This window comes from Saccostrea cucullata, unplaced genomic scaffold (genome assembly GCF_032062105.1).
Source record: "Saccostrea cucullata isolate Sc308-1 unplaced genomic scaffold, CSIRO_AGI_Scuc_v1 ctg13902, whole genome shotgun sequence".
Lineage (NCBI taxonomy): Eukaryota > Metazoa > Mollusca > Bivalvia > Ostreida > Ostreidae > Saccostrea > Saccostrea cuccullata.
The window spans coordinates 1-16,488 of record NW_026920055.1 but is presented as its reverse complement, the minus strand read 5'-3'; the positions used below and the strand labels follow the sequence as shown (position 1 = coordinate 16,488).

The 16,488-nt window shown below is 37.5% G+C and overlaps 5 protein-coding genes and 1 pseudogene across 5 annotated transcripts; 1 reads left to right on the top strand and 5 right to left on the bottom strand.

Moving 5' to 3' along the window:
- Positions 1-4,931: 4,931 nt before the first annotated feature.
- LOC134242348 (histone H1-delta-like) lies at positions 4,932-5,592 on the bottom strand. Its single transcript, XM_062724418.1, has one exon. The coding sequence runs from the start codon at positions 5,587-5,589 to the stop codon at positions 4,987-4,989; it is 603 nt and encodes a 200-aa protein (XP_062580402.1). The 5' UTR covers positions 5,590-5,592; the 3' UTR covers positions 4,932-4,986.
- A 1,564-nt stretch (positions 5,593-7,156) lies between these two features.
- On the bottom strand, positions 7,157-7,850 carry LOC134242386 (histone H2A). Its single transcript, XM_062724460.1, has one exon. The coding sequence runs from the start codon at positions 7,658-7,660 to the stop codon at positions 7,280-7,282; it is 381 nt and encodes a 126-aa protein (XP_062580444.1). The 5' UTR covers positions 7,661-7,850; the 3' UTR covers positions 7,157-7,279.
- On the top strand, positions 7,842-8,373 carry LOC134242395 (histone H2B-like). The gene has a single exon (XM_062724470.1). The coding sequence runs from the start codon at positions 7,943-7,945 to the stop codon at positions 8,312-8,314; it is 372 nt and encodes a 123-aa protein (XP_062580454.1). The 5' UTR covers positions 7,842-7,942; the 3' UTR covers positions 8,315-8,373.
- A 3,117-nt stretch (positions 8,374-11,490) lies between these two features.
- On the bottom strand, positions 11,491-12,242 carry LOC134242379 (histone H3). Its single transcript, XM_062724447.1, has one exon. It carries the CDS (start codon positions 12,024-12,026, stop codon positions 11,616-11,618), a length of 411 nt encoding a protein of 136 aa, XP_062580431.1. The 5' UTR covers positions 12,027-12,242; the 3' UTR covers positions 11,491-11,615.
- A 1,165-nt stretch (positions 12,243-13,407) lies between these two features.
- LOC134242370 (histone H1-delta-like) lies at positions 13,408-14,043 on the bottom strand. Its single transcript, XM_062724434.1, has one exon. It carries the CDS (start codon positions 14,038-14,040, stop codon positions 13,438-13,440), a length of 603 nt encoding a protein of 200 aa, XP_062580418.1. The 5' UTR covers positions 14,041-14,043; the 3' UTR covers positions 13,408-13,437.
- Positions 14,044-15,609: 1,566 nt separating this feature from the next.
- LOC134242359 (histone H2A-like) lies at positions 15,610-16,296 on the bottom strand (annotated as a pseudogene).
- Between the last annotated feature and the right edge of the window lie 192 nt (positions 16,297-16,488).

The following is a 16,488-nucleotide window of genomic DNA, read 5'->3' as shown; positions in this document are numbered from 1 at the left end:
TCTCTAAGAGTGCAAATTCTGTGCTGTTATCAGGAAACCCAGAAACATTGGGAATCTAGAAGTGTTTTATTTTTTTAATTAGTATTAGATACAACCTTTACTTGAAATGTTTCATTTAAATGGCAAATTTGCTTTTTTAATTAAAACGGCAATGTACACAATAAAGTAAGGAAATATGTTGCTTCACCTATCTTCAGAAGAGAGGGGATAATACATAAAACATATTTGTAATAGATGTCTATTAAAAACGGCCTTAAAATAAGGCTTTAAAAATCTAATATGATGAGCAATCTGACACTCAAACTTCCAAAAATACTGGATTACGAACATTATCTTTGCTTACCTTATTACTGAACATACATTAAGTATTACACGAAAAGTTTCCATAATTTTTTTTTTTTTTTTTTTTTTTTTTTTTTTTTTTTTTTTGCTCTGTGATAACTCTTTGAAAGCTAGCGGAGTTGAAATCTTAATATGCATGCAAATCTCGTGCGCATCTGCACATCTCTGTGTCTGACGCTAAGGAGGCCAAATATGCATGTAAATCTCGTGCGGCGGCTGCCTGTGTGTTTGACGGCAGTGGGCGAGGACTATTAAAACTGGCATGGGAGTAATTTGAATCTATGTTTACATTTTTAAGATCTAAGTCTACAATTTCATTTCACAACGAAATGCAAATGTAAGGAATCACTGTCTAGTCAGAATAATATGTCAGGGACATCAACCAAAGTGGTAAAACATGGGATAATTTATGCAAAACTAGACGGTGATTTCTTAAAAATCAATCATGTTTGTTTATTTAGCCAAGGATATGCATCTCTGCATGGTTATTGATAACAAACAAAATGGAAAATATAGCATATATATATATTGTGTTTAGTTTTTGAATGAATGAATGAAAGGTTGTTGATGCGAATTTTGCATTCAGTTCGCTCACCCTGTGCAATATTATAATTGTAAAATTTGTTGTTGTTTTTTTTATTATTATTTATTTCATTTTTACGTCTGTTGAGAGGCATCTTTTCTAAAGATATTGGTGGCCGTGAAAACGGCCGTTTGTTGTTGTGCTGCTAAGCTCAAGATGGCAGGGATGTCTAACCACCGAATCCGTAGAGAGTACGTCCTTGTCTTTTCAGGGCATAGACAACGTCCATGGCGGTGACGGTCTTTCTCTTGGCATGCTCCGTGTAAGTGACAGCATCGCGAATGACGTTCTCAAGGAAAACTTTCAGGACACCACGGGTCTCTTCATAGATGAGTCCAGAGATACGTTTGACTCCACCTCTGCGTGCAAGACGGCGGATAGCTGGTTTGGTTATGCCCTGGATGTTGTCTCTCAAGACTTTTCTGTGACGCTTAGCGCCCCCTTTTCCAAGCCCCTTTCCTCCTTTTCCACGACCAGACATTGTTATACACTCAGTAGATAATCTGCTGAAATGCTGTGAATCGCCGAGAACGCGGTATATATAGCGCCAATTAACGACGCGCTAGAAAACAAGGTATCTTGAAAAGTTCGGTAGTGCAATTTTCACGTCCCGAAGGCAGTCAGTTAGCCTCGTAATGATTGGTTCTCGCTCTGCATTCATTCACTCATTTCCAGCTGTTGTTAAGCCTTGATTTGCATAATTACAGACAGTTTAAGTTCGTTCTATATTATCATAATCTTTTTTTTTTTTTTTCTTTTCTCTTTTCCGAGTCAGTTAATGAAAAGTCCATTTATTATTATTATTATTATTATTTTAATGTTTTATATTTTAAACAATGCCGAAAGCCGATAGTTCCGTTGTTTTTATTTCTTGATTTGATTTGAACATATTTTATTGTTAACGCAAAAGGAACAGAAACAAGTTATTACAACGTACAAGTTCTTCCCCTGGTGTTAGTAAAGTTGACACACTTAGTACAATTGTCATAATAATAACAGATTTAAGTACATAATATTTACATGTAAGATTAATAAATTAAAATGTTAATTAAATCTTCCAGATTCATTGATAAATTTGTGAACTGCTGAAAATATAAGACAGTTCATATCATAAGATATATAAAGTGTCAGTACCCCATAACAGCAGATGTGTGTCTATTTAAATCGATTCGTCCAGCCTTAAAAGTAGGTCAAAAAAGCTTATTTCTTGCTCTTATATATCTTTTACAAACAAAGAAAAATATGATAAACATCCTCGTTTTGACCACAAATACAGTTAGGAGATTCAATGATATTCCTTCTGTAAACATTTTTTTTTTTTTCTTTTTGGATTGTTTGGTTGTCCCCACCTATATTAAACTCAGAGTAAATGCAGAAAATGTTCATCCTTTAAAACTGCTTAAATATCTACACCCGACTATGCACCAGACCAGGCTGAATATCACACTTGTATACATATATCATGCAAAACACTGAACAGCACTGAGTAGACTCAGATTATCTTCACATTGTTTGCGCATCGATTCTGGTTCCACAAATGAACGAAAATGCTTATTTTGTATTTGGAACGACATCAAAAAATGAATGTCATTTTGTTCTAATGTGTATTTTTTAATGTTGAGTTAAGAGAAAAATATATATATATGTTTCTATTTTTATGCAAGGCCTATTATGGTAAAATTTATTGATCTACTTCATTGCGGTTAAAAAAAACCTACTTTAAAAACTCTGTGTTTGAATGTTTTAAAAATTGTGTTACAAAGCCCCTCTGTAACATCTGTTGATCAATGTTTATAAACCGTTATCATACTTTTGTGGCAATACATGTATGTAATGTAAACGCCTCATTTTTTCGATATAACATTTTAATTGATGATTCCATTGAATGTAAGAATATAGATATATCGTATCGAACAATATCATAAGTTAGTCCCCCCGAACACATAGATTTATACATTTAAACACAGAAAAACTGAACTTTTTCTTGATGATAGGCCAGTCATTGAAATATTGGATTATATGATCAATAAGGTTGTAGGTTAAATATAGAATCATATCGATAATAAGTTTTTAACTGGCGTGTCTATGAATGTGTATTTTTGCAAGTGAATTATATTGTGTATAAAGAATATACGTTTCTGGTGTGATGTATTATGAAGGTATCTTTTCTAAGGAGTTTTGGTGGCCGTGAAAACGGCCGTTTTTGTTTGTCTTAGACAAGATTAGGGTGTTTAAGCTCGTTCGCCGCGGATACGTCTAGCAAGCTGAATGTCCTTGGGCATGATGGTCACTCTCTTGGCATGGATAGCACACAAGTTGGTGTCCTCGAAGAGTCCGACAAGGTAGGCCTCACTGGCTTCCTGAAGGGCCATGACGGCGGAACTCTGGAAACGCAGATCGGTCTTGAAATCCTGGGCAATTTCACGCACTAAGCGCTGGAATGGGAGTTTCCTGATGAGTAACTCAGTGCTCTTTTGGTACCTCCTGATCTCACGGAGAGCGACAGTTCCTGGCCTGTATCTGTGTGGTTTCTTCACCCCACCGGTGGCCGGTGCACTCTTGCGGGCTGCCTTGGTAGCCAGCTGTTTTCGTGGGGCCTTGCCTCCAGTAGATTTTCTTGCGGTCTGCTTGGTACGTGCCATCTTCTCTGTGTTCAGATCAAATGAATGATTGGTACGCCGTGTCAGGTATAATTTTATACTGTTCTGTGACCTGCGGATCCGATCTTACATTGAAATCACCGCGCGTGTAGTAAGAATGTTTTTAATTGGTCCCTGTGTTATACAAGGCACCTTATGATTAGCTAAGCACAGCGTGTTTCGATTGGTCTTTGCTGAAATCATTTCGATCCACATTTTGCAAAGAATTTTGTGCTTCTTTTTAAAAATCACGGTATTATGACAGTTCAATGTTTTTATGACTTATTGGACAAGGTGTGCAGCTAAGATATCAAATGATAATTCAAATGATTGAAATAAAAGATATACTCTTCCGTGGTTTTTTATTTATTTATTTTTGTTTAATTTATCATTTTATTATATTTTATAATTATTTTATAATTATCATTTTGTTGTTGGATTACCTGCTTTTCCCCACAGAGCAGTAGTTTTCATCCTAAAAATGTCTCATTTAATGTATCAACAAACACAAACCTTTCTATTTTAATAAAATTAATGCTTATCAAAAAGGATTTTATTCATTAATATTAATTATTATTTTCTATCCTTTATCCAAGAATCAGTGTTTTATAAAAAGAGGTTAGACAGACTGTATATGTATTAATTTGAATATTTAATGAACTAGGTTTCACTTTGTGTGTGTGTGTGCGTCTTCTTTCTTTTCTTCCACGACTTTTAAAGATATAATCATATCCTGCACTTATAAGAACCTGTTTAGGGGAAAGGAATTTTGTAAGCAGCTTCTTGTGTTTCATGTGTTATATCTACAACGCACGAGGCTTGTGATAATGTACAGGGTGTCCGACAGATGCATTAAATGCATTGCATTTCAAAAATAAATCTTAAGAGTCCTTGAACAAGTCATCATTTCATTTTCAAATTGATAAAAGAGCTAGCTTTGAATAAAGGAAATGGGGGGGGGGGGGGGGAAGAAAAAGAAAAAAAAGAAAGAAAAAGAATAAAAAAAAAAATGAGTAGAAATCATACAATGAATGTGGAATTTGGAATGGAATTACATTGCTATCATGTCTACATGTATGATAAAAATAAAATCATATCTGCATTTAATGCATTGATATAGGAAATCATGCTCTCTGTTTCTAAATATTATAATTATCAAATCTCTCTCTCTCTCTTCCCCCTCTCTCTCTCTCTTTTTACAGGAATATACACATTCAAATACTTTTATTTTGTTGTTGTTCAAGAGGGCATGCTGCATTTGAAATTGTTTAACAAAATATAGAATTTGAGATAGAGATACATGTTGAAACATTTTCTAACGACCGTAACTGAGGTATCTTTTCTGAAAATTTTGGTAGCCCTGAAAAGGGCTTTTTCTTTTTTACAAGCTTGGATGCAGACTGACAGGGATGCTCAGACTGCTTATTTCTTTGCTGCTGCCTTCTTGGGTGTCTTGGTTTTCTTGGCTGCTGTTTTCTTAGGAGTTTTGGCCTTCTTGGGTTTGGTTGCAGCCTTCTTTGGGGACTTGGGTGTCGCCTTCTTCTTGGGAGATTTGGCTTTCTTGGGTCCGGCTGGTTTCTTGGCTGCTGCTGCTGCCTTCTTCTTAGGAGTCTTGGCCTTCTTCTCACCGGCGGGTGTCTTGGGCTTAGCAGCGGTCTTCTTAGGTTTAGCTGCCTTGGGTTTGGCAACCTTTTTGGCTTTAGGCTTCTTCTCGGTCTTGGGTTTTTCTCCAAGCTTGAAGGAGCCACTGGCGCCTGTACCCTTAGCCTGCTTGAGAGCACCCTTCTTAACACCATTCTTCAGGGCCATTTTCAGGTGAGCGTTGACGAAATTAGCATCGTTGCCCACTTTGTAGTTGGCCATGATGTACTTGAGAATGGCCTGTCTGGATGAGCCCCCGCGTTCCTTCAGGGCTGAAACGGCGGCGCTGATCATGTCTATGTACTTGGGGTGTGCAGCAGGCACTTTAGGCTTTGTGGCCTTCTTCTTAGCTGGAGATTTGGCTGGAGCAACGGAATCTGCCATGGCTACTTCGGGATAATGGTTTACTTCTCGGGAACAGCTGGGAATGAAAATGGCTCGGTCACTCGCACTTGCTGCTTTTGTTTACACCGAGCGCGGACCCTCGAGAAAACATCCAGTTCGCCGAGGTCGATGTACGTTCATGTATCGTGTGTTTCAAGAAGGGTATTTGCATCCGCGCTGCAACTCGGCAGATGGATTTGATCGCAAAATATAGGCAGAGTCCTAACCTGCAGTCATCTCTTTAACATGTTATCTATTTACATTCTTAAATTCTTTCTTAATACTGTGCTCAAATTCAGGAAAATGGGCATCTGAACCTTTGTCTCGGAACTTCGTGGTACGATAAAAGTTGAAAAATGTGCTTGAAACGACGATTATCAGTTACGATTTAAGTGAAAAATTTCAAGAGATAACTTTAAAAATGCCCTTTGAATCTTCAAGTCTTGCAGATATTATCAATTCGCCCTCAAACTGTGAGAAATCAACACAGAAAGTGTGCCAAACGTGAGACAGTAGACGCATGGAAATATATATAATGACATCGAGATTCATTCAAAAGCCTTATTTTTGTCGTGGTTTTTCTGATTCATATTTCAGTGCAGAAGGCAACAATATAAGGAAAGGGGAACAAAAATTAACAAAAGGAAAAGACAGGAAAATAAATTAACGAGATGATTTACATTTAATAAAAGGTCCGACTTTAAAATTGAATTGTCCCAGTCTTAAACGGAAAACGGAAAGCTGTTCTCCGTGAGCAGATGATATTCTATAACTAACTTACAGCATACATGCATGCAAATGTCTTGTTTTGTTTAATATCATTTTATTTAATAATCATTTTGGCCTTAAAAAAACACAAAGACAATATATTTAGAAAGCAGCAAAATATATGACACGATTTTTTTCTTTTCACCTGGGGTATAACCTGGGGTATATCGGTCCAAATTATAGTGTAGTCAGAAAAGATTTTCGTCACTTTTATTTATTTTTATAATTATTACTATTATTAAACAAAATTCACATGGTAGATATACGTGTGCGTCTGATTTAGTTTATGAGGATGGACGTCTTTTCTCTCTATTGTTCAATAATTCTGAAAGATTTACATGTTACTTTAAATACATGTATTTATATACACAAACGTATAAACATTGATTAATTTGTATTTAATTGTTTAAAACTCAGAAATTCAAAACTCATTGATTTGCAGATTTTGCCGACGTTAAATATTCAACTGTGACCCCATTTTATCTTTGTTTTAAGAATGTAGGGAAAGGGCGTAATAATTACTTAAATTCTGTGCCCAATTATTCCCTTAAAAATTACACTGGACAATTTCAATTATTTTTCAAGGGCAACGGATTGATGTAATGATGTAAAATTGATGTACACCTGTTAAACTGTGTACTTATTAGGATAGGGAACTTAATAGAATTGTTGGCAATTATCAGAAGTTCTTCTCGTTTGTATGTAAAGTGTGTTTTCTTAAACAATAGTAGTCCATTCATGAGATTAAACTCATATATAGAATTTTAATTCCATTATGTGATGGCATGTATTGTGTGTTTACTATTATAATAAAATTATTCAAGTTTCGTTTCTTGGCGTCTGATCTTAGAGGCATCTTTTCGAAAAAATTGGGTGGCCGTGAAAACGGCCGTTTGGTATATACAAGTCGTACACAGACTTTTTACTTGCTGGCTGACTTCTGGGTCTTCTTGGGGAGCAGCACGGCCTGGATGTTGGGCAGGACACCACCCTGGGCGATGGTCACGCCGGACAGGAGTTTGTTCAATTCCTCGTCGTTGCGGATGGCCAGCTGCAGATGACGGGGGATGATTCTGGTCTTTTTGTTGTCGCGGGCGGCGTTGCCTGCCAGCTCCAAGACTTCGGCGGCCAAGTATTCAAGAACGGCGGCCAGATACACAGGGGCGCCGGCTCCCACTCTCTCGGCGTAGTTGCCCTTCCTCAACAGACGGTGGATACGACCCACGGGAAACTGCAGTCCCGCACGGGATGATCGGCTCTTGGCCTTTCCCTTCACTTTGCCTCCTTTACCACGTCCTGACATCTTTGATCTGTTTTAGTATTAAGAGTAGTTCAAGCTCAAAATTTCAAATCAACGAATAACTCTAAACACCCTTCGCCACCCTATTTAAACACGCAGGCGGATTGAACTGTCCAGCCAATCATCGCAATCGTATTTTACACACTTTGTCGCTCGCCGAAGAATAGATGTTTTCTCGAGGGTCCGTAAAGCACTTAGCCACGGTTATCCGCTGTCGTGATATATAAGCCGCGAGGCGAATATTGAGACTCATAGTTTTCGGTTGATTTATTCTAACCTGTAAACATGCCACCCAAAGTCGGATCTAAAGGAGCTAAGAAAGCAGTCACCAAGGCCAAGACCCAGAGAACTGGGGATAAGAAAAAGCGCAGGAAGAGGAGGGAATCCTACGCCATTTACATCTACAAGGTGCTAAAACAGGTCCACCCAGACACCGGTGTTTCCAGCAAGGCCATGAGCATTATGAACTCTTTCGTCAATGACATCTTTGAAAGAATCGCTGCAGAGGCCTCCCGTCTGGCTCACTACAACAAGCGATCTACCATCACCAGCAGAGAGGTCCAGACAGCTGTCCGTCTCCTTCTACCCGGAGAATTGGCCAAGCACGCTGTATCTGAGGGAACCAAGGCCGTCACCAAGTACACAAGCAGTAAATAAACTGCACACTTGCAGTCCACTCAAACAAAACGGCCCTTATCAGGGCCACACAAATTTTTCGAAAAGATTCCTTCTCTACAGTGTTGAGAAACAATATGGTTGTTTACAGAAATGTATTATATTTTTAATGAAAACTCGACTTAATAAATACATAGATTTTATTTTCTCTAAGAGTGCAAATTCTGTGCTGTTATCAGGAAACCCAGAAACATTGGGAATCTAGAAGTGTTTTATTTTTTTAATTAGTATTAGATACAACCTTTACTTGAAATGTTTCATTTAAATGGCAAATTTGCTTTTTTAATTAAAACGGCAATGTACACAATAAAGTAAGGAAATATGTTGCTTCACCTATCTTCAGAAGAGAGGGGATAATACATAAAACATATTTGTAATAGATGTCTATTAAAAACGGCCTTAAAATAAGGCTTTAAAAATCTAATATGATGAGCAATCTGACACTCAAACTTCCAAAAATACTGGATTACGAACATTATCTTTGCTTACCTTATTACTGAACATACATTAAGTATTACACGAAAAGTTTCCATAATTTTTTTTTTTTTTTTTTTTTTTTTTTTTTGCTCTGTGATAACTCTTTGAAAGCTAGCGGAGTTGAAATCTTAATATGCATGCAAATCTCGTGCGCATCTGCACATCTCTGTGTCTGACGCTAAGGAGGCCAAATATGCATGTAAATCTCGTGCGGCGGCTGCCTGTGTGTTTGACGGCAGTGGGCGAGGACTATTAAAACTGGCATGGGAGTAATTTGAATCTATGTTTACATTTTTAAGATCTAAGTCTACAATTTCATTTCACAACGAAATGCAAATGTAAGGAATCACTGTCTAGTCAGAATAATATGTCAGGGACATCAACCAAAGTGGTAAAACATGGGATAATTTATGCAAAACTAGACGGTGATTTCTTAAAAATCAATCATGTTTGTTTATTTATATGCATCTCTGCATGGTTATTGATAACAAACAAAATGGAAAATATAGCATATGTATATATATTGTGTTTAGTTTTTGAATGAATGAATGAAAGGTTGTTGATGCGAATTTTGCATTCAGTTCGCTCACCCTGTGCAATATTATAATTGTAAAATTTGTTGTTGTTTTTTTTATTATTATTTATTTCATTTTTACGTCTGTTGAGAGGCATCTTTTCTAAAGATATTGGTGGCCGTGAAAACGGCCGTTTGTTGTTGTGCTGCTAAGCTCAAGATGGCAGGGATGTCTAACCACCGAATCCGTAGAGAGTACGTCCTTGTCTTTTCAGGGCATAGACAACGTCCATGGCGGTGACGGTCTTTCTCTTGGCATGCTCCGTGTAAGTGACAGCATCGCGAATGACGTTCTCAAGGAAAACTTTCAGGACACCACGGGTCTCTTCATAGATGAGTCCAGAGATACGTTTGACTCCACCTCTGCGTGCAAGACGGCGGATAGCTGGTTTGGTTATGCCCTGGATGTTGTCTCTCAAGACTTTTCTGTGACGCTTAGCGCCCCCTTTTCCAAGCCCCTTTCCTCCTTTTCCACGACCAGACATTGTTATACACTCAGTAGATAATCTGCTGAAATGCTGTGAATCGCCGAGAACGCGGTATATATAGCGCCAATTAACGACGCGCTAGAAAACAAGGTATCTTGAAAAGTTCGGTAGTGCAATTTTCCACGTCCCGAAGGCAGTCAGTTAGCCTCGTAATGATTGGTTCTCGCTCTGCATTCATTCACTCATTTCCAGCTGTTGTTAAGCCTTGATTTGCATAATTACAGACAGTTTAAGTTCGTTCTATATTATCATAATCTTTTTTTTTTTTTTTCTTTTCTCTTTTCCGAGTCAGTTAATGAAAAGTCCATTTATTATTATTATTATTATTTTAATGTTTTATATTTTAAACAATGCCGAAAGCCGATAGTTCCGTTGTTTTTCTTTATTGATTTGATTTGAACATATTTTATTGTTAACGCAAAAGGAACAGAAACAAGTTATTACAACGTACAAGTTCTTCCCCTGGTGTTAGTAAAGTTGACACACTTAGTACAATTGTCATAATAATAACAGATTTAAGTACATAATATTTACATGTAAGATTAATAAATTAAAATGTTAATTAAATCTTCCAGATTCATTGATAAATTTGTGAACTGCTGAAAATATAAGACAGTTCATATCATAAGATATATAAAGTGTCAGTACCCCATAACAGCAGATGTGTGTCTATTTAAATCGATTCGTCCAGCCTTAAAAGTAGGTCAAAAAAGCTTATTTCTTGCTCTTATATATCTTTTACAAACAAAGAAAAATATGATAAACATCCTCGTTTTGACCACAAATACAGTTAGGAGATTCAATGATATTCCTTCTGTAAACATTTTTTTTTTTTTCTTTTTGGATTGTTTGGTTGTCCCCACCTATATTAAACTCAGAGTAAATGCAGAAAATGTTCATCCTTTAAAACTGCTTAAATATCTACACCCGACTATGCACCAGACCAGGCTGAATATCACACTTGTATACATATATCATGCAAAACACTGAACAGCACTGAGTAGACTCAGATTATCTTCACATTGTTTGCGCATCGATTCTGGTTCCACAAATGAACGAAAATGCTTATTTTGTATTTGGAACGACATCAAAAATGAATGTCATTTTGTTCTAATGTGTATTTTTTAATGTTGAGTTAAGAGAAAAATATATATATATGTTTCTATTTTTATGCAAGGCCTATTATGGTAAAATTTATTGATCTACTTCATTGCGGTTAAAAAAAACCTACTTTAAAAACTCTGTGTTTGAATGTTTTAAAAATTGTGTTACAAAGCCCCTCTGTAACATCTGTTGATCAATGTTTATAAACCGTTATCATACTTTTGTGGCAATACATGTATGTAATGTAAACGCCTCATTTTTTCGATATAACATTTTAATTGATGATTCCATTGAATGTAAGAATATAGATATATCGTATCGAACAATATCATAAGTTAGTCCCCCCGAACACATAGATTTATACATTTAAACACAGAAAAACTGAACTTTTTCTTGATGATAGGCCAGTCATTGAAATATTGGATTATATGATCAATAAGGTTGTAGGTTAAATATAGAATCATATCGATAATAAGTTTTTAACTGGCGTGTCTATGAATGTGTATTTTTGCAAGTGAATTATATTGTGTATAAAGAATATACGTTTCTGGTGTGATGTATTATGAAGGTATCTTTTCTAAGGAGTTTTGGTGGCCGTGAAAACGGCCGTTTTTGTTTGTCTTAGACAAGATTAGGGTGTTTAAGCTCGTTCGCCGCGGATACGTCTAGCAAGCTGAATGTCCTTGGGCATGATGGTCACTCTCTTGGCATGGATAGCACACAAGTTGGTGTCCTCGAAGAGTCCGACAAGGTAGGCCTCACTGGCTTCCTGAAGGGCCATGACGGCGGAACTCTGGAAACGCAGATCGGTCTTGAAATCCTGGGCAATTTCACGCACTAAGCGCTGGAATGGGAGTTTCCTGATGAGTAACTCAGTGCTCTTTTGGTACCTCCTGATCTCACGGAGAGCGACAGTTCCTGGCCTGTATCTGTGTGGTTTCTTCACCCCACCGGTGGCCGGTGCACTCTTGCGGGCTGCCTTGGTAGCCAGCTGTTTTCGTGGGGCCTTGCCTCCAGTAGATTTTCTTGCGGTCTGCTTGGTACGTGCCATCTTCTCTGTGTTCAGATCAAATGAATGATTGGTACGCCGTGTCAGGTATAATTTTATACTGTTCTGTGACCTGCGGATCCGATCTTACATTGAAATCACCGCGCGTGTAGTAAGAATGTTTTTAATTGGTCCCTGTGTTATACAAGGCACCTTATGATTAGCTAAGCACAGCGTGTTTCGATTGGTCTTTGCTGAAATCATTTCGATCCACATTTTGCAAAGAATTTTGTGCTTCTTTTTAAAAATCACGGTATTATGACAGTTCAATGTTTTTATGACTTATTGGACAAGGTGTGCAGCTAAGATATCAAATGATAATTCAAATGATTGAAATAAAAGATATACTCTTCCGTGGTTTTTTATTTATTTATTTTTGTTTAATTTATCATTTTATTATATTTTATAATTATTTTATAATTATCATTTTGTTGTTGGATTACCTGCTTTTCCCCACAGAGCAGTAGTTTCATCCTAAAAATGTCTCATTTAATGTATCAACAAACACAAACCTTTCTATTTTAATAAAATTAATGCTTATCAAAAAGGATTTTATTCATTAATATTAATTATTATTTTCTATCCTTTATCCAAGAATCAGTGTTTTATAAAAAGAGGTTAGACAGACTGTATATGTATTAATTTGAATATTTAATGAACTAGGTTTCACTTTGTGTGTGTGTGTGCGTCTTCTTTCTTTTCTTCCACGACTTTTAAAGATATAATCATATCCTGCACTTATAAGAACCTGTTTAGGGGAAAGGAATTTTGTAAGCAGCTTCTTGTGTTTCATGTGTTATATCTACAACGCACGAGGCTTGTGATAATGTACAGGGTGTCCGACAGATGCATTAAATGCATTGCATTTCAAAAATAAATCTTAAGAGTCCTTGAACAAGTCATCATTTCATTTTCAAATTGATAAAAGAGCTAGCTTTGAATAAAGGAAATGGGGGGGGGGGGAAGAAAAAGAAAAAAAAGAAAGAAAAAGAATAAAAAAAAAAATGAGTAGAAATCATACAATGAATGTGGAATTTGGAATGGAATTACATTGCTATCATGTCTACATGTATGATAAAAATAAAATCATATCTGCATTTAATGCATTGATATAGGAAATCATGCTCTCTGTTTCTAAATATTATAATTATCAAATCTCTCTCTCTCTCTCTCTCTCTCTCTCTCTTTTTACAGGAATATATACATTCAAATACTTTTATTTTGTTGTTGTTCAAGAGGGCATGCTGCATTTGAAATTGTTTAACAAAATATAGAATTTGAGATAGAGATACATGTTGAAACATTTTCTAACGACCGTAACTGAGGTATCTTTTCTGAAAATTTTGGTAGCCCTGAAAAGGGCTTTTTTTTTTAAATAAGCTTGGATGCAGACTGACAGGGATGCTCAGACTGCTTATTTCTTTGCTGCTGCCTTCTTGGGTGTCTTGGTTTTCTTGGCTGCTGTTTTCTTAGGAGTTTTGGCCTTCTTGGGTTTGGTTGCAGCCTTCTTTGGGGACTTGGGTGTCGCCTTCTTCTTGGGAGATTTGGCTTTCTTGGGTCCGGCTGGTTTCTTGGCTGCTGCTGCTGCCTTCTTCTTAGGAGTCTTGGCCTTCTTCTCACCGGCGGGTGTCTTGGGCTTAGCAGCGGTCTTCTTAGGTTTAGCTGCCTTGGGTTTGGCAACCTTTTTGGCTTTAGGCTTCTTCTCGGTCTTGGGTTTTTCTCCAAGCTTGAAGGAGCCACTGGCGCCTGTACCCTTAGCCTGCTTGAGAGCACCCTTCTTAACACCATTCTTCAGGGCCATTTTCAGGTGAGCGTTGACGAAATTAGCATCGTTGCCCACTTTGTAGTTGGCCATGATGTACTTGAGAATGGCCTGTCTGGATGAGCCCCCGCGTTCCTTCAGGGCTGAAACGGCGGCGCTGATCATGTCTATGTACTTGGGGTGTGCAGCAGGCACTTTAGGCTTTGTGGCCTTCTTCTTAGCTGGAGATTTGGCTGGAGCAACGGAATCTGCCATGGCTACTTCGGGATAATGGTTTACTTCTCGGGAACAGCTGGGAATGAAAATGGCTCGGTCACTCGCACTTGCTGCTTTTGTTTACACCGAGCGCGGACCCTCGAGAAAACATCCAGTTCGCCGAGGTCGATGTACGTTCATGTATCGTGTGTTTCAAGAAGGGTATTTGCATCCGCGCTGCAACTCGGCAGATGGATTTGATCGCAAAATATAGGCAGAGTCCTAACCTGCAGTCATCTCTTTAACATGTTATCTATTTACATTCTTAAATTCTTTCTTAATACTGTGCTCAAATTCAGGAAAATGGGCATCTGAACCTTTGTCTCGGAACTTCGTGGTACGATAAAAGTTGAAAAATGTGCTTGAAACGACGATTATCAGTTACGATTTAAGTGAAAAATTTCAAGAGATAACTTTAAAAATGCCCTTTGAATCTTCAAGTCTTGCAGATATTATCAATTCGCCCTCAAACTGTGAGAAATCAACACAGAAAGTGTGCCAAACGTGAGACAGTAGACGCATGGAAATATATATAATGACATCGAGATTCATTCAAAAGCCTTATTTTTGTCGTGGTTTTTCTGATTCATATTTCAGTGCAGAAGGCAACAATATAAGGAAAGGGGAACAAAAATTAACAAAAGGAAAAGACAGGAAAATAAATTAACGAGATGATTTACATTTAATAAAAGGTCCGACTTTAAAATTGAATTGTCCCAGTCTTAAACGGAAAACGGAAAGCTGTTCTCCGTGAGCAGATGATATTCTATAACTAACTTACAGCATACATGCATGCAAATGTCTTGTTTTGTTTAATATCATTTTATTTAATAATCATTTTGGCCTTAAAAAAACACAAAGACAATATATTTAGAAAGCAGCAAAATATATGACACGATTTTTTTTTCTTTTCACCTGGGGTATAACCTGGGGTATATCGGTCCAAATTATAGTGTAGTCAGAAAAGATTTTCGTCACTTTTATTTATTTTTATAATTATTACTATTATTAAACAAAATTCACATGGTAGATATACGTGTGCGTCTGATTTAGTTTATGAGGATGGACGTCTTTTCTCTCTATTGTTCAATAATTCTGAAAGATTTACATGTTACTTTAAATACATGTATTTATATACACAAACGTATAAACATTGATTAATTTGTATTTAATTGTTTAAAACTCAGAAATTCAAAACTCATTGATTTGCAGATTTTGCCGACGTTAAATATTCAACTGTGACCCCATTTTATCTTTGTTTTAAGAATGTAGGGAAAGGGCGTAATAATTACTTAAATTCTGTGCCCAATTATTCCCTTAAAAATTACACTGGACAATTTCAATTATTTTTCAAGGGCAACGGATTGATGTAATGATGTAAAATTGATGTACACCTGTTAAACTGTGTACTTATTAGGATAGGGAACTTAATAGAATTGTTGGCAATTATCAGAAGTTCTTCTCGTTTGTATGTAAAGTGTGTTTTCTTAAACAATAGTAGTCCATTCATGAGATTAAACTCATATATAGAATTTTAATTCCATTATGTGATGGCATGTATTGTGTGTTTACTATTATAATAAAATTATTCAAGTTTCGTTTCTTGGCGTCTGATCTTAGAGGCATCTTTTCGAAAAAATTGGGTGGCCGTGAAAACGGCCGTTTGGTATATACAAGTCGTACACAGACTTTTTACTTGCTGGCTGACTTCTGGGTCTTCTTGGGGAGCAGCACGGCCTGGATGTTGGGCAGGACACCACCCTGGGCGATGGTCACGCCGGACAGGAGTTTGTTCAATTCCTCGTCGTTGCGGATGGCCAGCTGCAGATGACGGGGGATGATTCTGGTCTTTTTGTTGTCGCGGGCGGCGTTGCCTGCCAGCTCCAAGACTTCGGCGGCCAAGTATTCAAGAACGGCGGCCAGATACACAGGGGCGCCGGCTCCCACTCTCGGCGTAGTTGCCCTTCCTCAACAGACGGTGGATACGACCCACGGGAAACTGCAGTCCCGCACGGGATGATCGGCTCTTGGCCTTTCCCTTCACTTTGCCTCCTTTACCACGTCCTGACATCTTTGATCTGTTTTAGTATTAAGAGTAGTTCAAGCTCAAAATTTCAAATCAACGAATAACTCTAAACACCCTTCGCCACCCTATTTAAACACGCAGGCGGATTGAACTGTCCAGCCAATCATCGCAATCGTATTTTACACACTTTGTCGCTCGCCGAAGAATAGATGTTTTCTCGAGGGTCCGTAAAGCACTTAGCCACGGTTATCCGCTGTCGTGATATATAAGCCGCGAGGCGAATATTGAGACTCATAGTTTTCGGTTGATTTATTCTAACCTGTAAACATGCCACCCAAAGTCGGATCTAAAGGAGCTAAGAAAGCAGTCACCAAGGCCAAGACCCAGAGAACTGGGGATAAGAAAAAGCGCAGGAAGAGGAG